The sequence below is a fragment of the Eutrigla gurnardus genome (genome assembly GCF_963514095.1).
Source record: "Eutrigla gurnardus genome assembly, chromosome: 10".
Lineage (NCBI taxonomy): Eukaryota > Metazoa > Chordata > Actinopteri > Perciformes > Triglidae > Eutrigla > Eutrigla gurnardus.
Window position 1 is genome coordinate 22,223,299 of NC_139924.1, and position 23,494 is coordinate 22,246,792.

Here is a 23,494-nt window from a genome sequence, read left to right on the forward strand (position 1 = left end):
TGAATGTGAGTGTGAATGGTTGTCTGTCTCTACATGTCAGCCCTGTGATGGACTGGCGTCCTGTCCAGGGTGTACCCTGCCTTCGCCCAATGACAGCTGGGATCGGCTCCAGCCCCCCCCCCCCCCCCCCCCCGCGACCCTGAATACAGGATAAGTGGTAGACAATGGATGGATGGAAATAATCTGAGAAGTTGAGAGGGGAGTTTTTTATAAGGGGTCGCCAAAAAGGTTGTGAACCACTGGTTTGAGAGGGAGGAAGTTTATCACATCTGTTTCATATAAAATTGGATCTGAATTTAACTAGCAGGCACAACAATAGCAATTATATAAATCTAGTGCAGTAAAAATAATACAATATTCCCTCTGAAATAAAGTGAAGTTGAATCATAAAATAAATATATATTAAAAATAAATAATCAAGAAAAGAGCACATACATAAAAAGTGTACTTAGGTCCACTACTTGAGTAACTTGCTGCCACCGGGACCAAGACTCCAGTTTAACGTTTAATGTCTCATCTGTTCAGAACTGGTGTATGAAGAGAAGATCTCAGTCCATCTACTTGCAGCTGCTGACTGACAAACACGCGCCAGAGCACTACAGGTACAGTATACTCACTCACATAACAGAGGGTCATCGGTATGACACATTGCTTTCACGACCTTTGACATGTGTTTTTACTGCCGTTGTCTCATGAGCTCCATGTGACTGATGCCCCCCGCAGAGTGATCGGCAGTGTTTCCCAGTTCGATGAGTTCGCCCGTGTGTTCCACTGTCCGAAGAGCTCCCCGATGAACCCTGTGGACAAATGCTCCGTGTGGTGACCTCTCCCGGCCCACCTGTTGACCTTGGGATGAACTCCACCTTCACAGCCGCCCTCCCAAAAAAAAACACACAATCATCCGAGCCAACGGGACGATACAGAGAGCATAAAGCCTATTCATGGCTATGAAGGATGTGGGAAGGAAATGCATATTTTCAACATTACCAGTGCACATGCTTTCAATTAGTTTGTACAACTGTCCGTTGTCCGCACTAACCAAACTAAAGCATGTGTCACATGACCACTGATCGTGTGCATATATATCATTTGAGTATATATATTTTTCTATGCTTACATTTACTTTCAAATCATCTATTTTTCTATTTTAGCAGATATATCACGTGCGTTATGCATACATCTCGTAAGTTATTTGTTTCGTTTTCGATTAAGCAACATTTTTCCTCGTTTGTTTTTCCTCTTTGTAGCATCGACTCAAAGCGTCAGTTCTTCACATGATTACAGATTGGCAGCAACAGTGATTTCAGTCCCTGGCCAATTTAAGATGACCTGAGATCAGTAGCGTCCCTTGTGCCTGCCAAAGTGCTGGTGTCTTCTCAGTTGGATTTGTCTCACAATGCTGCCCTCTTGTGGCTGCAGAGAGCAATGGTCACTGTTCAGGACGTCATGACTATTGTATCGTTTGCCTGCATTTGGTTTCTTGTTACTGTGAGTGTTTGTACAGTTTTTAAGATGTGTCAACTTCTTTTTAATATATATATATATATATATATATATATATATAAAGGAGGTGGACACGAGGTGGATGTTTTCTCAGGATTCGTGGCAAAGTGCGGCGCCAAACGGAGGATCTTTGTGTCTACCTACATTCAACTATTCAGCATAATACAAACACAAAGGAGCTGGTAAATTTATCAAACAGTGGATGGGAGGAAAAAGAGGACAGAAGGATGTTTTTCCTCACTAGAAATCACAGCACAGGGAATCAACTTGAGCCTGTTGGATGATATGATTTGGGATCTACTGGAAACGGAAGCACCTCCACTATTGAATGATTCCAGTGTGAGGTCGAGCATGAGGTCACATAATACCATATAATTACAGTTAACTCAACAGATAACGAGCCAACACTCCATACAAAAAGAAAAGTGATACTATGGTAGATGGAGAATCATACATTTGTACGCAGTGTTATTAAAAAAACTAAAAAAACTTTTGTATTGGCACAAAAAAAATGAGGAATCTTTCTACTTTGGAGACGTATATCAGATGTTATGGTTGTATAGTTTGTTTTGATGAGAGTGCATGTTTCCCTCCTGACCATCATTACATTCAGATCTTTATAGATGGAGGACATCACACACACACACACACACACACGTCTGACTCTATAGCTGCTATTCCACATGGCTGCTATCTATTCCTCTATGTCATCGTTTAATGTTTGAATAAATACAAAAGATCACTGTGTCTCCCGTGGTGTTCAGGTGTGTGTCTGGGTGAGATATGTTGGTCATTATCAGTCTCTCTCTCTCTCTCTCTCTCTCTCTCTCTCTCTCTCTATCTCTCTCTCTCTCTCTCTCTCTCAAGAAACAACATCGACCAGCTGAGCAAAGGGGTGGTTCATAAAACGAGATTACCAGTTAAACCAGTAACAATCAATCTGCCAACGTAAGCGCCATCGTCTCCGTGGCTCTCCAAGTAGGCGATGACAGACGGAGCTCATTAGCATTTAAAGGTGCAGGCACAGAAACGGCCTGTTCTCAGGAGAGCTCATTTGAGCAACTTTTAGACAGTTGAAATTCAGGACCACGGATGAGTTTGAGGCAATGCATATCGAATACGGAGTTGTTGGACCTCTGACAGCTGTGTGGAATTGAGTAAAAACAGAATAATATGGCACCTTTAACGGTCAATAGTTCATCTCTTTTTACATCAAAGCCTTCACAGCTGGAATCAATGTGTGAAATAAATGCCAAACATCACATGTTGATGTCTTTGGTGTAATCAAGTTCCTAAACAAGGTCTTTCGTTTCACATGCAGCTCTGAGACGGTTTGATGAAACGGCTTCATCCTGGTTCACTTTGTTGGACACCTTTGATGCTCTGCTTTTGGAAAACATATCCTGTGGTGTAGTAAGCACCGGCTATGACCGATCCTATCATCTGAACTCTGAGTCGATTCTTTTCATCTCCGAGTCATTTTGATCCGCCTGCATGTCAAGTAACAACTGTGACCCTGAGGCAGATCCACTTGTCCACCGCAGGTCCACACAGCTACGGACTAATCCGGTTTGGATCACCGCTTCACCTCTCTTAAAGCCTCTGAAAATCTAATCAGGCTCACTCTTATAAACAGATCCACTCTTAAACCAAGAGATACAAGATTTCTGGTCATAATTGACTCAAAGAGTCCCAAACTCGGACCCAGTCCTCTCTCCTCTGTACCAGGATTTAGCAAGAAAGCTTTGTTATGGACAATACAAGTCTCGATGTTATCATCAATATTCTAAAAGAATGTAATCAAACACGTTATTTCATGTCAAGAATCAATACTTTCAAATTGGAGGTGTTAGGTAATTAAAAAGTAATTATGACCAAATTCAGTGTCTCTTCATGAATCGTAGGAGACCAGAGAATTCAACTACATTTGGACCATTATGGGACGCTGAGTTTGAACCATCATCATCATCATACTTACTTTAATAATAGGAGTTATTAAAGGAAGGAAACATGCCAATGATTTGCTTCTTCTAAGACTTGCTTCTTAAACGTCATTGCTATTATTATGTGTGCAGCCACTCCACCTCAGAGCTTCTGATTGGCCTCGGACAGGTCACCTGACTCGGTGAGGACAACAACAGTGTAAGAAGGATAAACCTGAGGCAGTTGCAGGAAGAGTGCTTTTATCATCTTTGTACTCACCCTGATGAAGCTGCTAATTCATTTAGAGAAAGTACGGTTCATTTAAACACACAGTCTTGTGATGAAGTCTGGCAGCTCCCACTGCATCAAAAGAGAACAGCCTAGTCAGAGGTACGGATTTCCAGTGAGGATTATGCATATCCGTGGATATTTACATATTTACACACTTCAGTAAATCTCTCAGCAGCTCAGAATTGTTTTGGCTGCTCTCAAGTCCTATTTGGAGGTTTCTCAACACCGGTGTGTTGCTGGGCTACCGTTTAATCAGGGGGTTCACAAGATGTCACCATTTACGGTGGAATACCAGGACTTACAGCTGAAATCACATTAATTCTTTCCCTTTAAAAAAAATCAATACAAGAGAATAAAACCTTTCTGCCATTCGGTGCCTCTGAGATTTCTGGATTGCAGAGTCTTCATGGAAGATTCAAACCACTACTCTTTGTCCAGCCTCACACAGCTCCTCATATCATGCTAACAAAGTTAATACACGTCCTAGAAGATGTCTGGTTCAGCCACACAAGCCACACACCCCCCCTCACCTCAGTGTGATGGTGGTCTGGTTCTGGTCCAGATTCCTGTGTCAACACAGCCTGCTCCAGATTCTGGGCCAGCCTCTTGTTGTCCACTTTGGCGGTAACCTTCTGACTGCAAGGACTCCAGCTGGAAGGTTTGTGCACACACACACACACACACACACGATATATACACAGTTTTAATTATACAAACATTTTGTGAGTTTAATCTGAGGGGGGGCCCGAGGTGGAACAGAGATGAGGGCTCCAGTCGACCACTCGCTACTCCCCCTCTTTGTGCTCCGTGTTTCTGTGGACTTTCAGTCCCCATAAGGAACACAGCAGACCGGCACCTTCATTATATTTTGCCTCAAGCCCAGTTTTCAATAGTGTGTTGGGATTTAATTCAGCAGACACAATGCAAACTGAAATAATAAAACAGGTTTTAAACTAGATGTTGCTGAGGGCTCCATCATTAGTTCATCGTGCTGGACCTGCCTTACAGGGAGAATTCAGCTGGCCACTTTATTTATTCACACTTGCCGACAGCACCAAATGTTCCTATCATGCTGTTATTCATTTCATTTAAATGCCTTACCTTGTGGGTCTCGCAATAAAAAGAGCACAACAAATTTGAACCACAATTTTACTAATTAAGTTTCCTGCTTTCTACATCACGATTACAGCAATATGCTGCTTAACTCCCAGTTAGTAACAATCATGGCAATTAACCACATTTACACTATGATATCAAACTAATAACATCCGTTGAAAGGGTAAGTGTTGAGACTTACATCTCCGGCTGTCGGCTAACTTTATCTGTTAGCGCCACCTGCAGCTCAGTGTGGATGTTGCATCTGGTGGCCTCCAGCTGCAGGACGATGTGTTGCTTGACGACGATGTTGTTGCTTGACGACGATGTTGTTGCTTGACAACAGGACTCGTCTGGATCTGAAAGATGCAGAGAGGAGGAAAGTGTGTGTTTGTGTGTGTGTGTGTGTGTGTGTGTGTGTGTGTGTGTGTGTGTGTGTGTGTGTGTGTGTGTGTGTGTGTGTGTGACTTGAGAATGGATTCAGATTGTTTTTGCTAATATATATGGACATGGTTAGACTGAATATCACAAAACACCTCTCCGTATAACATCAACAGCCCTGAAAACTACAGCCTCCATCATTGATTTAATCACAGCTCTCTCAAACAGCTTCAACTTAAACAACAACACAAAAGAACATTCAAATTCATGAAGGCGGGAGCGGCCGCAGGGCAGACCCGATAAAGTGGCTGGTGATTGATAGAAACAAACATCTAAAGTGTCAAATCCTTAAACATTTGACTTTGCAAGCTTTAAAAGTTACTATGATACCTTGTAATAACTATGGACAACAGATTGTTTGCGATTTCACTAATTTAACAAGAGACTGCTGTAGCTTTTACTTCATGTTAGTTAGGCCAACTTTTCAGCCTGCGACCCCCAAAATAACGGTGCCAGAGACTGGTGACCCCCACCATCCCCGGAGGTGACTGAAACATAAGAACGCGTGCATACAAGACGAACACACACTAATAGGTGTATCAAACCACAACACCACAAAAGAACAGAACAGCCTGACAACCATGATATGATTTTACATAAACAGTTTACTATTAGATAAAAGCAGAATATCAATTATTGTGAATAACTCCAGAAAATACACATTTCATAATAACCCTAAACACTTTGACAGTGTGACATCTCTCCAGACGAGGTTCTCAGTTGACACAACCACAGGAGTCACATACGACCCTTTGGCGCCCCCCTGTGGCACATGCGCGAAGTAACAACATGCGCGTGACATGGTTTCACTTTCTGTTCTGCTGAAAGTGAGACAGATCATTTTATTTCATCTCCAGCAGCAGACGGATCGTTATCGAAGGGTCCCTGAAGATGGAGGAGAAGGAGGCGACGCGCACCTGCAGCCAGTGGTGAGAGTTTACACACTCGTTGTTTAACCTCTCGGCTTGTTTCGAGAAATGGAAAATCCACGGTGACGTCACGTAAACGATATGGAAGTTAAAGGTCAGCTGTATGAAGGCTACACTGAATCACGTGTATTGTTATTAATGATAATATATGAAATATACTGGCAAGGTAATAATAATAAACGTCTAGAGGGGGTTCATAAGAAAGCAGTGAGGCTCATTGACGGGGAGGGTGGACTTTCACCTTCTATTTTTAGCTTTAAGTCTGGAGCTGCTGGTTTTCTTTCAGCCCAAATGAGTTGAATCTATTGTTTGAGAAACAGCAAATGCAGCCTCACTCTCAGAACATCCAAGAAAATCTTTCCCAGCTCCTTATTTATGGATCAGTTCCACACTTTACATGTCTGAGTTAGTTTCGTTTTTGGCTGGTTTGGCAGAGAGCTGCTCATGTTGACTGATATTTTTAAACTAATGTGTCACACAGTAGCGTCTGGTGAAAACAGAAGGTGACCCTTTCCCCTCTCTTCCCTTTAAGCCACAAAGAGGTTGCAAACGCCAACTTTGACCTGCATGAAACACACTGCAGCCGCTTCTTATGCGTCTGTCCCCACTGTGGTGATGCTGTTCCCAGAGAGCAGCTGGAACAACACAGAGAGGAGCAGCACTCTCAGGTACACACACACACACACACACAAACACACACATACATACACACACTCGATGGTGTGTGTTGACAACGCTGTTTGTTTGCAGGTGAGATGCTCCAAGTGCAACCAGAAGATGGAAAATGGTCACCTTGTGGATCATCAGGTAAGTCCAGAGGTTCTGTTGGTGCTGTTTGCTTGGACGTAAGGTCCGTGATCTTGTTGCATTATGGGAAATGTAGGATCCAGTAGTTGTGGAGCTTTAACCACACTTGGGACTAAAAGTTGGGGATATCTAGGTTGCTGTTGCTAAAAATTGGTCTCTTTCAATTTCTGAAATTGAAACTCCAATAGTTCATCATTTCATTTCCACATTTATGACAATAAATCTAAGAAAATAGAGCAAGAGCGTCTTAAAGAGCAGCACTGGTTTGCTGACGTGGGGTCTGTAGTAAAGGTTAAGTAGCAGAGCGACTCTGCTCCGTCTCCCAGGCTGAGGAGTGTGAGGAGCGTCTGCAGAGCTGTCGCTTCTGTGAGCTGGAGCTGCCGTGGAAGGAGCTGGACCCCCACTGTCTGGCCTGTGGGAGTCGGACCGAGCTGTGCCGGGACTGCGGCCGCTACGTCACCCTGAGGGAACTGCCCCAGCACGCTTCCACCTGCTCGGCTACCAGCAATGGCTCAGGTCCTCCCCAGACTACCAGCAAGCTACCGACGAACAACAGTAAGGGGGCGTGGCCTTTGGAGCACAAACACAAACAGCGGTCAACTTCCATGCCATGCCATGCCATGCCATGCCATGCCATGCCATGCCATGCCTATCCCCTTTAAACTGCGCTCGTGTCTGTTTTCATTCCCCAGCAAATGTAACACAGCGATGTAGCAGATGTATGGCGTCGTTTCCAGCTGAGGATATAGAAGAACATGAGGTATATGTGTTTATATATTAAGTAAGTACATATTAAGTACGTTTTATTAAAACACTGGGTCGATGAGGAGGGGCTCACTTTTGGAGCTAGCCTCAAGTGGCCAATCGGTGAACTGCAGTTTCTGGGGTTTGCGTTGGCTCAATGTTTCCGTCCTGGAGGACCAAGTGATGCTGTGCCAGTAAAACCCTTTGAGTGTAGGAGATTGAGTGACGGTGTGTTTCGCTGTTAAGCAATTCAACTTTCCATTTTCCAGAGAAATAAACCTGTGTTGTCATCAGTGTGGCTGAAAGCTCAAATCTACTGCGGATGATTTCTCACTGAAGTAAAACCTTTGTCTTTATCCTCCAAACCAGCTGGAGTGCGTTCCAGCCACCGGGTTGGACGATGACGAGTCTGCCTCAGAGGAGGAAGAGAGTGAGGATGAGGGGGATTTCTCCAGGCAGGAGGCCGATGGTTGGCTAGGCAGCACCTACGAGGCACTCTCCCTGTCAGGCGGGGCCAGCAGAGGTCCGTCGGGGTTAGTGGGTGACCCAGACCAGATCAGCTCCTGCCCCCACTGTCATCTGGCCCTGCCCCTCGTCACACTACGTTGGCATGAGGTAACATTCCTGCATTTGTACATACATTGTTAGAAGACTCTGTGGTAAGAGGTTTCACGCTTCATGTCTCTGCGTGTTTTCAGGTGAAGTGCAAAGTCCTCATTCACATGAAGTGGAGAGAAAGCTGCTCAGAATGAAGCTCTTTGATCAAAACGTCTTCGGAAAAAGCAAAGGGCTGTTGAAATGTGTCATACTGCTTACTTCAATTACATTTGACTTAATGAAGGTATAATGTTTTTGGTTTTAGTGACTTTGGTTTTTCTTCACGTGTGTATATAGAGAAAGTTGTTCAGAATAGAACAATCAGTATTTGATTAACAGAAACTTTGTAATCCTTTTGTTCAACACAAATACAAGCCATACTGCTAATTGCCTTAATAGAATGATTCAGAAACGTCATATTGATCCTTTTTCAGAGCAGTCGATGCGTAAATTAATCAGGTGCTGCTTAAGTCTCTATTTACATTAAAGGTTTACATTCAAAATCTGAGGAGCATTCTTTTCAAATGCATATATATTAAAATACATAATGTCATGTCAAGTTTAATTTATTATCAAGCTGAATTTTCCTCATGTCAGGTCAGATGCATTGACCATCTTTTACTATTCAATCTAGTTAATATATAATAATATATTGGTGATATATAAAGCTATTGTTGGTTTAATCTGTTGGTTCAGTTGGATATGCAACCGTTTATTAGCTATTATTAGTCAGAGCTAATATTTACGTAAGAACTTTTTTAAATAAGTCATAATCTTCATTATGCTGCTATACATATTTCTCATTTTCATATATTTTTATGTGTCAGAACGGGAATTATTAATTCTGACTAGTAAAAGAAACTGTGATTGCACTTTTCAAAAATACATATAAGATATATTTAAATACTTAAAAAATATAGGCTATTTTAACATTTAATAGCTAGACTGCAGATATCTGTTATTTAATTATTTCGATCAAACTTGTCATGTTGACGAGGCATAATTTAATAACGCATATTCCAGAGTTCCAGAGGGAGGGGGCAGCTATGGAGAAGGCTCTGTCGCCCCCTAGGGATGAAACCTCCACAGCAGAATGGATGAGCAGATTAAAGGTACAGGTTGAAATTACAAAAATGCCACTTATTACAAATCATTTCACAGGCTTCTGAAATGTCATTATAACGTCTTTGTACCAAAGAGACTGGACAGGAAAAACCGGGTGTCGTCGCCGACCATACCTTGTTACACGTGGTTGTCTGCCCCAAATCAATCCGTCCTCACGTCCTCTGCCTGTTAACAAACAGTTACTAAGGCAACAGATGACATGACACAATTATTCACCAAATGACTGATGAAAATACAATTATTATTAAACAGAACAGTAAACCACACCAAGAATGAAGTGAGAGTTATTTAATATTTGCCATTGCAAAACTAGAAATTTGTCGGTTTCTCGTACAGTACATAAAAAATAAGGGAAAAAAGATCACTTTTTTTGTAAAAGAGCGAAATAAAAACGCACAGTCGGCTTCTATAATTGATTCCAGCAGGCCAAAAATAATAACATTCAGTAGACGTTATTCTTGAAAATTCAGCAATATTTATAATCAAGAGGAACAAGAGCCACGTTTTGATAAATAATCTGATGGATATTAATGATGCATATTGTATCAAAATTGAGCAGCAAAGTACAGTACACTTAATGTAAAGCAACAATCATTTCAAAGGCACTTTCTGGAAACTAAATATTTATATTCTCAGTACAGACTAATAATAATAATAACATAACCTATAAATACTCATTTATTAACATAAACAGTGCTTCGTATCTTATGTTCTCCGACTAGCTGTGAAACCACAATCAGTATTAAAAGGGAATGAATCATATATTTTGAAGGTGCTGGTGGACTGAAAGCAGTAACCAGAACAGTAAACGTTATATTGTATAGCTGTGTGTCAAGTTCATTAAGACATGGTGAGGAGAAAGTCCGTATCTCCACACAGCAGCACATTCACAACACTATGTGAGATGTTCTGTGAGCCTTTATGAAAGAAATAACATCCAAAACTGTGAATAGATTAAACGTACATATTACAGTAATGCTGTCGGATTGAGACGCTGCATATTTCTCTCGTGAAAGTGACTTTGACTTGGCCAATAATACATATTTTTGATTTAAATTGTTCTTTAGTTCTGCCTCAAAGGGTTTTATTATAGTTATTACCTAACAATTAACTTCATGTCTGTAGGACCACCAAACAGACAACGTACTACTGAACCACCACTCAAACTATTTACAGTTGGGCTGGATTGGAACAGTGAGCAACATACAGCATAAAATACTCATCTGAAAACTGTATGACACAAATGTGTTTTAAAATAGACTTTATCCTTCATCGTCTTCACTTACAATGCTCCGGTCACTTGCACTCTGCAGTAATATATTCTTAGGGAACTACCGGAGGATCACTGGTTCCACCAACTTGAACAGTTTCAGGTCACATGGTTCGGATGTGTCATGGCTGAATGTTCATTTTAGCTTCTCCTTTAGATCACTGCCTGCTGAAGGTTTGATCAATCCCTGAACAAGCACTTCATTTCACTTCACAGACTGCAACCTACTGAATACGCCTCCCCTCACTCCTCCCTTTACAAGACTGTGGTAACCATGGTAACACTATTCACCTCGCCCAGGGGTCATCCATCCCATAATAACACTACTATACTTCAGGAGTGACGGAGGTCACTCTGCGGCTCACATTACGACAGTTTCACATGCGTTTCAACTACGGTGGCCTTCAGGAAACGTGAAAACACAAGAGCCAGTGTTTGATTTGTCCCTTCTGGGCTACTGTAGAAACATGGCAGACTCTGGGACGAGGATCAGCTCCCTATGTAGATGTGAAGGGCTCGTTCTCCGCTAAGATTCTTAGTTTCAGGTGATTACACCCCAATAAAATATAATAAAATAGTTATAATACAGTATATCTGAAATGCAACACACTGGCTGCTTCAAGGACGTTCATCTTTTCATATTTGCTACGTAAACAGTAATCGGTGGGCATTGATTTGTTCTTTTTTTATGCAATTTGCAACAACAAAAATGGGCTCACGAGCTTTGTTAATTTTGCGATTCCCTTTTTCTTCTGATAACTGCAGAAGGCAGGTGAAGTTTCGTGTTTTCATCCTACCAAACGAGCTTAACTTAAATATTCACTGTTTCAACTTTGCCTTTCGGCCGCACCGCAGCAGCAGCTGCTGTGAACAGCAAAATTCAGCATAAAAACACAAGAGTTTACACAAATCGTGCTGTTAAACACGGCCTCTAAAGCTTCCTTTCACACACTGACACACAGTACTGATCATACAAAGCAGCAGACCTGAAGAGATCCTACAGCATACTTCTTCTCCACCAACACAACGGGAGGAAACATTCCTCACAAAAATACATATAAGATATATTTAAATACTTAAAAAATATAGGCTATTTTAACATTTAATAGCTAGACTGCAGATATCTGTTATTTAATTATTTCGATCAAACTTGTCATGTTGACGAGGCATAATTTAATAACGCATATTCCAGAGTTCCAGAGGGAGGGGGCAGCTATGGAGAAGGCTCTGTCGCCCCCTAGGGATGAAACCTCCACAGCAGAATGGATGAGCAGATTAAAGGTACAGGTTGAAATTACAAAAATGCCACTTATTACAAATCATTTCACAGGCTTCTGAAATGTCATTAGAACGTCTTTGTACCAAAGAGACATGACTGGACAGGAAAAACCGGGTGTCGTCGCCAACCATACCTTGTTACGCGTGGTTGTCTGCCCCAAATCAATCCGTCCTCACGTCCTCTGCCTGTTAACAAACAGTTACTAAGGCAACAGATGACATGACACAATTATTCACCAAATGACTGATGAAAATACAATTATTATTAAACAGAACAGTAAACCACACCAAGAATGAAGTGAGAGTTATTTAATATTTGCCATTGCAAAACTAGAAATTTGTCGGTTTCTCGTACAGTACATAAAAAATAAGGGAAAAAAGATCACTTTTTTTGTAAAAGAGCGAAATAAAAACGCACAGTCGGCTTCTATAATTGATTCCAGCAGGCCAAAAATAATAACATTCAGTAGACGTTATTCTTGAAAATTCAGCAATATTTATAATCAAGAGGAACAAGAGCCACGTTTTGATAAATAATCTGATGGATATTAATGATGCATATTGTATCAAAATTGAGCAGCAAAGTACAGTACACTTAATGTAAAGCAACAATCATTTCAAAGGCACTTTCTGGAAACTAAATATTTATATTCTCAGTACAGACTAATAATAATAATAACATAACCTATAAATACTCATTTATTAACATAAACAGTGCTTCGTATCTTATGTTCTCCGACTAGCTGTGAAACCACAATCAGTATTAAAAGGGAATGAATCATATATTTTGAAGGTGCTGGTGGACTGAAAGCAGTAACCAGAACAGTAAACGTTATATTGTATAGCTGTGTGTCAAGTTCATTAAGACATGGTGAGGAGAAAGTCCGTATCTCCACACAGCAGCACATTCACAACACTATGTGAGATGTTCTGTGAGCCTTTATGAAAGAAATAACATCCAAAACTGTGAATAGATTAAACGTACATATTACAGTAATGCTGTCGGATTGAGACGCTGCATATTTCTCTCGTGAAAGTGACTTTGACTTGGCCAATAATACATATTTTTGATTTAAATTGTTCTTTAGTTCTGCCTCAAAGGGTTTTATTATAGTTATTACCTAACAATTAACTTCATGTCTGTAGGACCACCAAACAGACAACGTACTACTGAACCACCACTCAAACTATTTACAGTTGGGCTGGATTGGAACAGTGAGCAACATACAGCATAAAATACTCATCTGAAAACTGTATGACACAAATGTGTTTTAAAATAGACTTTATCCTTCATCGTCTTCACTTACAATGCTCCGGTCACTTGCACTCTGCAGTAATATATTCTTAGGGAACTACCGGAGGATCACTGGTTCCACCAACTTGAACAGTTTCAGGTCACATGGTTCGGATGTGTCATGGCTGAATGTTCATTTTAGCTTCTCCTTTAGATCACTGCCTGCTGAAGGTTTGATCAATCCCTGAACAAGCACTTCATTTCACTTCACAGACTGCAACCTACTGAATACGCCTCCCCTCACTCCTCCCTTTACAAGACTGTGGTAACCATGGTAACACTATTCACCTCGCCCAGGGGTCATCCATCCCATAATAACACTACTATACTTCAGGAGTGACGGAGGTCACTCTGCGGCTCACATTACGACAGTTTCACATGCGTTTCAACTACGGTGGCCTTCAGGAAACGTGAAAACACAAGAGCCAGTGTTTGATTTGTCCCTTCTGGGCTACTGTAGAAACATGGCAGACTCTGGGACGAGGATCAGCTCCCTATGTAGATGTGAAGGGCTCGTTCTCCGCTAAGATTCTTAGTTTCAGGTGATTACACCCCAATAAAATATAATAAAATAGTTATAATACAGTATATCTGAAATGCAACACACTGGCTGCTTCAAGGACGTTCATCTTTTCATATTTGCTACGTAAACAGTAATCGGTGGGCATTGATTTGTTCTTTTTTTATGCAATTTGCAACAACAAAAATGGGCTCACGAGCTTTGTTAATTTTGCGATTCCCTTTTTCTTCTGATAACTGCAGAAGGCAGGTGAAGTTTCGTGTTTTCATCCTACCAAACGAGCTTAACTTAAATATTCACTGTTTCAACTTTGCCTTTCGGCCGCACCGCAGCAGCAGCTGCTGTGAACAGCAAAATTCAGCATAAAAACACAAGAGTTTACACAAATCGTGCTGTTAAACACGGCCTCTAAAGCTTCCTTTCACACACTGACACACAGTACTGATCACACAAAGCAGCAGACCTGAAGAGATCCTACAGCATACTTCTTCTCCACCAACACAACGGGAGGAAACATTCCTCACAAGCCAAATGCATAAGATCCAATCCAAGCGGGTCACCATATCCTACGTCACAAGAAAAATGGACTTCCTAAGTTTTTCTTGAGCAAACAAGGGGAGAACAAGTCGGCGGACTGAGCGTCCTGAGTGTTACGAGGCGACACGGAGCTGTGGCTGACTGAGGAGCTCTGCCGTGTGAAAACCCTCTGGGAGTTGTGCAGAACTCTGGCACGCAGCAGCCGAGGTGTTCCCCCGGGGGTCGGAAAGACGTGTCCCCATTGATCGCAGCGGACTGGCAAGGAGCCCGAGGACACCGGGACTAATGAGGACCACAACACGTGGGCGGATGGAACATGAATTCCTCCTCTTTTTAATTTGGCTTTGCTGGAGTTTGATTCATTTTAACCTCCTGTTTTTTTATGCCATATTTTCAACTGTTTACTGTCTGCTGCTCTTCCCCCGACTTACAAAAAAACCCCTGAACAAACTAAAGCCCCAGACTCCTTAACGTAAGTGGTGTTGTCGGCTATTTAAAGAGAAAGTAACTAATAACTCACTGGCAGTAAGGGAGAGCTCAGTGGGGATGTGTAACAGCATTGAACGCCTCCTTGTGGTTCAAAACAATCCAGACCCAAATGCATCACGATTCCTATGATGGCACCACACCGATGGATCAGTTCCACACGTCGTCGCTCGCTATGGTTCTGTCGAGTCTGTCGATCTTCTCAGGCACCAAGCCTTCTTCATTGGCTACCTTGGACTCCTGGACCTAAGAGAGACCAGCAGGTCAAACTGGTGCTTACGTACATATCCACAAAACGTTTACGGCAAATGAGTAGTGGATAGTGAAAATATGAGTGAAGTAATATTGGTATACAGTATGTGCTCAAGACTCACCTTGAACGTTTCACTGATTCCAATGATGCACTGCAGAGTGTTACTGTAGTAGCACAGCACACACTCTCCCCCACGCACCGGGATTTCCTCTTTACTAACATACACCTACAAAAACAGAGACGCTGATTTATTCATGTACTTTGTATTGCATTCGTTTCTGACACTTTTTCCTCAGGATAATGTGTCAAAATAAACAAATTGACTACCTGTATGTCTTCCTCGTTGAAGGCCACTTCGTCATCTTTGACCCACGTGTAGGTGATGTAGTCTGACACACTGGTGAATCCAACCTGAATTTCATACACACATAAGATTGTCATGCTGGAAAATCACATTTAAGGTAGCACGGGTGGAAAGGATGTCGTTCAGTCAACCTTATAGAGTCCAATCCAGTCCCACGCGCTGGAGGGGAACGGCTGCAGAGGGCTGTAGAGAACCATGGCATCAATGTCTGCGCTCCAGTCGCCCTCCGCCTGGAGACGCACCAGAGGAGTCTCGTACATCTTCCTCAGCTGGACAGACGCAGAAATAAACTTTTACCCAAACTTCCAGGTTCACTTTTCCCTACAGGACTGACTGTAGTTGAAGCTAATTCCCAAACATTCCAGTCTGCTTGCTCTCTAAATAAAGCTCCAAATAAATTGGTTTTCTGGTGGACAAACTATGTCACATGCAGTGTTAATACATGAATATATCAGCCTGATTTATTCCAGATTTAAAGAATTACTGAAGCTTTCTAGTTTCTCAAAAATACATTTGTTGGGAGTTGTGGATAGATTCACAATGAATGTGTTTTTATAGTTTTTGGAAAACAGTTCTATGGCACAAAGGAGGAAGATACGTGAGGATACGCATACACATAAATAATCAGTCCGTAATAAAACAAGAATTCAACTCCACAATGAATATGTAATCCAACAGAAAGGAGAGGATGAAGGACGTGTCAGAGAGATACGTCAAGCGTCACGCCACAGAGCACAGTCAGCGTTCCAGTCCCTCACCTCCAGGGTGAAGATGCTGATGACGGGCTTGTGGTCACTGATGCTGTACTCCATTTTGCTGTCGTAGAAGTCCTGCCGGATCTTCAGCGGGTACTCCTCGTCCACACGCCCGTCCTTCTTCACGTCCTGTCCAACCCTGTTGTCGTCCTGCTCATCAGAGGAAGAGGCGACGGGTCGGAGCCGCCACAGAATCCTGTCGGTCCAGGCGGGTTTACGCTTCTTACCACTGGACATTGTGTTTACAGATGACAAAAACAGACAGAGAGCAGAAAGGCTGACTTCAGTTAGGAGACAAAGTCAGTTCTTAATAGCAAGAATGAAGGATGCTGTGAGTTGCGTGACAGGGTGAGAAAAAAAAAAGTGGTGTTTATGATACTGACATGAAACAAGGTATGGTATGGATTTCAAAATGGCCTTGAAAATGAGCCTATCTGTAATTACCAGGCTGCCATTATATACATATTTCTGCCCTCTGACGAGCCTGATTATCAGACTAAATTCCATTTTTTTCTGTGTTCATGTTAGCTGATTTTGGGAGACATATAAATCATCCACTCATGTAATTTAATGTCAACGTGGAAGGTACGGTAGAGATTAATGGGAGCACTTAACTCAATATTTTTCACAACAATCCATGAAATACTCCAGCTGTTGAGCTGTTGTTTCTGTACAACCGGTCATCATATTATCATTATTTAAAGATAATAAATGTGTGATTCTCCAGGGTTTCTTCAGACACAAGCGCTAAACTGAATTCTGTATTACAGGACTCGGTATGTATTACACTTTCATCTTTTTTTATAGTTAAGTTTGACATAATAAAAAATAAAAAAACTCCATGTATGGGTGATCCAATTATAATCCATTACACATGTATTGAATGATATTTCCCATGTTAATAAATGGCTGGTTTTTAAACACTATAAACAAACAAAGAAGTAGCATGGTATTACACACTGTTGGTTAGATGAGGATTAATATGGAGTAGTCATTTTGCCATTTAAAAGTACCCTGTGGAGGGGGCAGCAGCAAAACATATTTTAGCCACCAAGAAGGTTCATTATCAGTTGAGGTGCACGTACCTATTTTTAGCAATTTACCTTCTGTCAAACAGTCCTTTGCCTTGGGGAACTGAACTAACTTGATGTTATCTACGCTCTCTCTACAAAGCAACCAAAGTCCTTCGACAAATATAGTAATTTCACCTTGCAGCACACAGACACGTCTGGTCTAACGCTGCCTCGCTTGGTTAAGAAGTTTGTTGTTGTTATTGTATGATTTGGTAAAAAAAATATATTTCTTGCTCATAAAACATTTCTAAAGTAATTTTAAAGAAATATTCAAAATCTGCATTTTGCATTTGTTAATTCTCTTGATGCATTATGAGCACCTTGCAGGAATGAGCACCTTGCCTGTGTCCATATGTGCACAACAATCATACAAAATAGCTCACATAAACACTGCTCAATAGCGCCACTAGCAGTCAACAATTCCACATGGTACCTTTAAACGGCATTAGTATTGGCTCCCAAAGCAACAGGTCTGTGAGCTCAGACAACATGCTGTAAAATGTAAACAAACATTTCAGTCTTTTCTTTGCACAGACAATCTGATGTTTGTCTTCAAAAGACTAACTTCCACCTGCTTGTTTGTCACATTTTTTGCATGTTACTCATGACAAAATGATCATTAGGCCTTTGAAAAGTGGTTAAGACTCACTACAATGCATTAAAAAAAGCATCCTGTGCATACTGTTCAGGCCAGTTAGGTGAATTATAAAAGGGGATTTAAGGACACAAATGTGTTTTGAACTCTTACTTAAAGCCAAACCATGTCCTGTAGAGCCTGTGAAGTTGAAAAAGGTGTAGATGAAATATATACAAATTACCATTTTAAGAGGCAAATACCAGAAACAACAAGTTAAAACGGATGATTATGATGAATTAGGACTTATTGTATTGATGTTACCTGCTGTCATAAGTATCGGAGTTTAGGTCAAACTTGTAGGTGGGTGGAAAGTCTAGAGGTCCTTCCTCAAACTCCTGGAGCATCTGTTCTTTCTTCTTCATTATGGTCAACTGAAAAGGACAACCCACACATTTCATCACCTCCCAAACTCCCAAAATACAAACACAGTATGTAATGAACCATTATTAATAACCTGGTCACTCAGGTTACACAGATCATCAGTGTGTAAACAAACGCTTCTATGAACAGGAGCAGATTATAATGTAAACGGCTGAATGATTCTGTTCAAACCTGGTCTTTGCTCCACAGAAGGTTGTAGGTTTGATTGTTGATACACGAGCGGACAAAGTGCATGCCGTGGTCCTGAATCCGGAAGTTGAGATCACCAAACCAGAACACCAGCCTGGACCGAGAGAGGGACCGGCAAGGATGGACGGCAAGAGAAAGCGATGGATGGATGAAGAAATGAAAAGTATTGCAGAATTAAAGGAAATGACAGTCGTCATACAGACATTACAACATTTTAATTCCAGAACCTTTTTAATGATCAATGTCCATCTCTCTGAAAGCTAGTCTTCAATTCCATAAAATGAGTATAGAATGTGAGATTTTCTGCAGACTAACAAACACACAGCACACTCATATCATCTGAAAGACATCGCTGAGGGCACTAAACCCCACAACGAGCCCTTCTCACATCTAATGCAGTCATTATGACACACACAGCAGCGTTTTCTCCTCACAGTCACACTGTCACTTCACAGTGATTATTAGCATCAATGCAGCTTTACTTTGATAGAACAAAACAGTTCTAAGAGTAAGTGCTTGGAAAACATGCTCATGCTTGCAGCAGTAGGCTACCTTAGCATAGTAGCGAGCGTGTACACAAGCTGTATTGAGAGGCTAACTTTTTGGGAACTCTGCTGTGGAGAGATTCGATTAATGGAGAAAAAAACGGATCTTGTCCACACGGTGAGGTGAAGCTATAAGATTTGTCATATCTTTAAAACTTCTGTAAACTTGAGTTCATATTCTGTGTAACTACTCACCTGTGGTCAACAATCCTTGGAGCCGTTTTGCAGTCAAAGGCCTGCGTGTCCATGATGTACTCAAACTCATCCACTCTCTCTGTGGCGTATTTCATATGTGCGGCCAAGTGACAGTTGAGGAAACAGAGCGTGTGGCCATAGAAAGACAGGCGGACAGACACGCCACCTTTGTTGCCCTGAGAGACGAACAGAAAACCATAAGAAACAGGGGAACAACTGCTCTCACCGTTGTTTCAGCTGTGTAAGACAAAGACCAATGTTTTTACAACTGAGACAACAAAATGACCAACTTATGACAAGAGTCAGAATTTAAGAGCTTTTTCTGACGGGGAAGGGGAAAAGGTCAAACATTTACTTCTGCTTCTGTGGTTCAGTTGACCACTGCGACACAAGGTTTTTATTCCGGTCGTTACTGAAAGGGGAACTGTGCTAATGTTACACTTTAGTGTGTTCACACGTGATGTGTTACTACTGCTGTAGTACTCCCCAGCACATGTGAGCTTATAAGTGAGCTTATAAGACCTCTTTAGTCCGCTCCTCATCTCTACTTTAGGCTAGCAGCTGGCTGACTACATTAGTCACCACAAACAAGCCGGAATCTCTTCACCTGAAATCATCAGCAACAACGGTTTATTTGTATTTGTGTGTGTGTGTGTGTGTGTGTGTGTGTGTGTGTGTGTGTGTGTGTGTTTCTCACCCAGTACCGGAAGACGCCTGTGCGCGTGTAAGTGGCCCGGATGTCTCTGATGAAGGGGACGTGCTCCAGTTTGGAGAAGAAGAGCAGCAGCAGACCCTGCATCCTGATGGATGACACCTGAGACACAAAGTCAATACATCACAACATTGTACTCTGATAGCCATCAGGGTTTTACATTCACTTACTTACTAGCAAAGAGAACTTGAATACCTTAGGGGTGTCACCTCTAATGTGCGTGCATGTGTATGAGGGTGTTTTTGAAAAGATTTGTACCTTAACGTATTTCCGTGATGCCAAGGTGGCCATGAACAGACGACTCCACGAGTCATCGAACACGCTGTCCGACAAAAACCTCAATGGCCCCGAGTACACCTCCTGCAAACTGTCATACACAGGGTCTTCACTGTGAGTCACTCTGCCCAGGAACTGTAACTTTATTGAGGTAAATCAACTTCCCAGTACAAACAGTCAAATAGCCCTCATTTCAATCATTACGTCCTAAAAGTTGTAAGATGCTCAGCGGAACCCATAGTTATTCTCCTCCCTCCATTCATGTGAATTCAAATGTGTTCAAATCTAGTTGTGCGGTGTTTACACAGTTTGTGTGTTTGAGCAAAAGGAGTATGAAAAGTGACATTAATCACACAAGCAGCATGATTATATCCTTGAATTTACTGATGAAGAGTCATCGAATATGTGTCACAAATATCGCTTTATAATGTCATGATATCAGGTTTAATTAAAGCTCACATGTGGCTTTGACTAACGATTGAACATTTGGCCCAATTTGTAGAAAATACAGAGTATAAATAGTGTATTACCATTAAGCCTTAATATATATATATATATATATATATATATATATATACACACAAAATCAATTCACTCTCCCTGCACGACCTACCCTATGACATAAAGGTCTGGGCTCTTTGGGGAGTTCAGATGGAGAAGCAAGGTCACGTCATCTGGAGGATCAGCTGTGGCCACATTCCACGTCACCATATGTAGCCTGTGGGCATCGGAGATGGAAAGAAAGAGTCACTTGTGCTGCATTTGCAATCAAAAATATACAAATTAAAGACATATATAGATGTTTAGAATGGAACAAGCTATTGGCTAAGAAAATATACCTTTAAAATATACAAGAATACCTCACAAGGGAAAAACCTCCAGCTTCGCCACACCACAAACAACTGTACGTTCACTTCAATCAAAGAGCTTCATTCAGTGTGACACAAGTCAACCGAGTGTGAACGCTGTTACAGTAAAAGCACTGTGCAGCTACCATAAGTAGGTCAGGCTGCTACAGTTAACACATAATGAGACCAGACATCCTTTCGCTCAAACTCACAACACTCACAAGGTTGAATTGTTTGTGCTCAGCTCGACAACTCAATATCTGACAGGGTTTCAAACAGGACAAGGTCCAAACTTGATTAGCAAGAATAACGAGTATAGACAGTGTGATAGGGAAGGTCTCTGAATCCAATCCATGAAGCACGTTAAAGAGAAAGGCAAAAGAGTAGAGAGCAGAATAAAAAGGAGGTAGATGTACGAAAACTCTTTCCAGACTAAGCACACATAAAAGGGGTTCTCCACCTGAAACTGTCCTTTTTTGGCCTGTTGGCTGTCTTGCCACAGATGAGGAAGACATTATCCAAAGTCTTGACCATTTTCTCATGCAGCTCGTTTTTGAGGTCCAAGTCATCCACACACGTCATCAGCTGGTTGAGCCGATGGCGCAGACCCAGTTTGCTGCCCGTCGACTGCGTGGCATCGCTGGAAGCGCTGTCAGAGCGGACGCGACCCATGGCGCCTAAGAGCCGACTGATCTCATCCATTCTGGGTAAAATTTTGAATGCTGCAAGGTTGTTGAATATTTAAGTATTTCAGAAAAGACCAAAATTGTTGGAAACCAAAAAATTCCAAAATTTGACGATTTTTAAGTAAATCTGGTTCGCATTAAGAGAATCAGTTGAGCAAAACAGTCCGAAGTTTTGGTTGTTTCTGATGAAATCAAACCACTGAGTGAAATGAGGAGAGTCCTGGTTCAAGGATTTGGGTGCTCCAGATTTGGACCGAGCGATTGGGAAATTCTTAAGTCTTCTTTGTGTACTAAAAATAATGTATAATCTCATTAAATGTCGTTTAATTAGGTCAATTAAAAAAAATGGGAAACTAACTTGCATTGTTGGGTTTTTTTTCAAATCCGCATTAGGTGTGTGCTGTTGGGCAACCTAATCCACCTGTCAGCATGCAGTCACATTTCTAGACTGGCAAACATTGCACTGTGTTACGTCTGGCAGCACATTCAACCCTAAATTAGACAATTATCAGGAAAGGCTTGGAGTGGCATCAGTCCTTGAGTAGTGGAGTTCAAGAGTTTACAGGAGATTGTAAATCTGTGGCATTGTAACTATACAATAGTTACCAGCATAAGGCTCATTATACTAGCAGTATTCACGTTAACAGGTGTACATGTTAATATGTATGTCTACTCTTTCAGCATTAGCTGTGCTACTGCATCTCCTCATGGATCTGATGATATGCATCTTGACGCAACGGTTTTCTGATACTGCAAATCTTTCTAAAACTGCTCAAAAGAAAGAAAGATTATTAAGGGGCACCGGTGTCAGCTTGTAGTTGTCATGGTGGTAGGCGGGGACTCTCAGTGACGCTGCACTACGTTCAACTAGGAGGTCCGTGCGTCGGTTTATAAAACGTGCTAACGACTTCGTGCGCTGTTACAAACAATTGTCCGCAGACTCCAACCTGAAGCTCTCTCCCTCGTAGCTTCCCTTCCCGCCGTCCGGCCGCTCCTCGTTCTCCTCCATCATCTCCGCACCTGGAAGGCAATAAACCCGCTAAAACTTACACGCTGGCAAGCACAACTGCATCCGAGGCCTGAACCAAAATAAAACATGCTAATATATTCAACAGTAGAGTAGCAACACGAAGCTAGCATTGCTAACGTAAGCCTCTACTTAGGGCTGACGGTTGACTTAACAGTTACATGTTTCTAGCTAGCTAACACGAATCGTGCAACTCGGTTATTACACAACTACTAACACGGATGTAGGTCGAGCACATAGATAACGATGCCATCACGTCGTTCAACGTTAATTTAGTAATGTTAATGGATGAGGCTAGCTAACTTTTACATCGCTAGCGAAACAAACTTTTTTTTTATCCGACACTCGAATTACCAAAGTGTATGTACAAGGGTGTTTTATCGTATAGTACCTGGTGTGTTTTGGTAGTACTCGTCGTCGTTGTTTGTCTAAATACTTGCAGAGACGTACAGTAACAGTAGAGCATCAGCAGTCTGACAGTACAGTAGCTTGTGTTGTTGTTCCCCGCCCCCTACCCGGAAAACAGTTCCTTCGCTTTCAGAATAAAAGCTTAACTTTATGACGTAGATGAAGCGTTAAAACGGCCAACTTTTAATCAAACTTTCTGCGAGATTTTATCAAATATATTGTGTATTAATTCATCAGCACTGCAATACATTTGCTAGCCAGTGAAGACAATTTAGTTTAACAATCAAAATTAGGTTCTTAGACCA

General features: G+C 41.6%; 3 protein-coding genes across 6 annotated transcripts in view; 2 read left to right on the forward strand and 1 right to left on the reverse strand.

The window, feature by feature from the left end:
• The window catches only part of ecel1 (endothelin converting enzyme-like 1), a 40,062-nt gene extending 38,556 nt beyond the window's left edge, over positions 1-1,506 (forward strand). Inside the window, exons 17-18 of one of the 2 annotated variants that reach the window (XM_084018769.1) lie at positions 526-602; positions 724-1,506. In XM_084018769.1, coding sequence (XP_083874895.1) covers positions 526-602; positions 724-823 — 177 coding nt within the window. In that variant the 3' untranslated portion in view covers positions 824-1,506. The remainder of the gene's footprint in view (positions 1-525; positions 603-723) is intronic. The other variant, XM_084018770.1, reaches the window with a different exon arrangement.
• A 4,541-nt stretch (positions 1,507-6,047) lies between these two features.
• xaf1 (XIAP associated factor 1) lies at positions 6,048-8,833 on the forward strand. 2 transcript variants are annotated; one of them, XM_084019471.1, is made up of 7 exons: positions 6,048-6,182; positions 6,715-6,850; positions 6,933-6,989; positions 7,316-7,544; positions 7,682-7,749; positions 8,103-8,348; positions 8,432-8,833. In XM_084019471.1, the coding sequence occupies exons 1-7, from the start codon at positions 6,145-6,147 to the stop codon at positions 8,483-8,485; spliced, it is 828 nt and encodes a 275-aa protein (XP_083875597.1). In that variant the 5' UTR covers positions 6,048-6,144; the 3' UTR covers positions 8,486-8,833. The 2 variants fall into 2 exon arrangements, with proteins under 2 accessions (XP_083875597.1, XP_083875598.1); XM_084019472.1 differs by having other exon boundaries at positions 8,109-8,348.
• A 3,464-nt stretch (positions 8,834-12,297) lies between these two features.
• On the reverse strand, positions 12,298-23,289 carry LOC311019588 (inositol polyphosphate 5-phosphatase K-like). Of its 2 annotated transcripts, XM_084019127.1 has the most exons (14): positions 23,173-23,289; positions 22,702-22,774; positions 20,834-20,938; positions 20,203-20,311; positions 19,930-20,046; positions 19,233-19,408; positions 18,475-18,586; positions 18,184-18,293; positions 18,034-18,060; positions 16,216-16,441; positions 15,589-15,726; positions 15,421-15,504; positions 15,215-15,319; positions 12,298-15,086 (listed from the first exon to the last, which is right to left on the reverse strand). In XM_084019127.1, exons 2-14 carry the CDS (start codon positions 22,764-22,766, stop codon positions 14,991-14,993), a joined length of 1,470 nt encoding a protein of 489 aa, XP_083875253.1. In that variant the 5' UTR covers positions 22,767-22,774; positions 23,173-23,289; the 3' UTR covers positions 12,298-14,990. The 2 variants fall into 2 exon arrangements, with proteins under 2 accessions (XP_083875253.1, XP_083875254.1); XM_084019128.1 differs by lacking the exon at positions 18,034-18,060.
• Positions 23,290-23,494: the final 205 nt, after the last annotated feature.

Excerpts from the sequence above, each read along its gene's own strand:
- xaf1 (XM_084019471.1), top strand. The coding sequence starts at position 6,145 with ATGGAGGAGAAGGAGGCGACGCGCACCTGCAGCCAGTG. Across the intron at positions 6,851-6,932 it reads GAGAGGAGCAGCACTCTCAG|GTGAGATGCTCCAAGTGCAA; the intron begins GTACACACACAC and ends GTTTGTTTGCAG. Across the intron at positions 7,750-8,102 it reads AGGATATAGAAGAACATGAG|CTGGAGTGCGTTCCAGCCAC; the intron begins GTATATGTGTTT and ends CCTCCAAACCAG.
- LOC311019588 (XM_084019127.1), bottom strand. The coding sequence starts at position 22,766 with ATGATGGAGGAGAACGAGGAGCGGCCGGACGGCGGGAAGGGAAGCTAC. Across the intron at positions 16,442-18,033 it reads AGGACATGGTTTGGCTTTAA|TGGTAAGAAGCGTAAACCCG; the intron begins GTAAGAGTTCAA and ends CACAATGTCCAG. Across the intron at positions 15,087-15,214 it reads GAATCAGTGAAACGTTCAAG|GTCCAGGAGTCCAAGGTAGC; the intron begins GTGAGTCTTGAG and ends GGTCTCTCTTAG.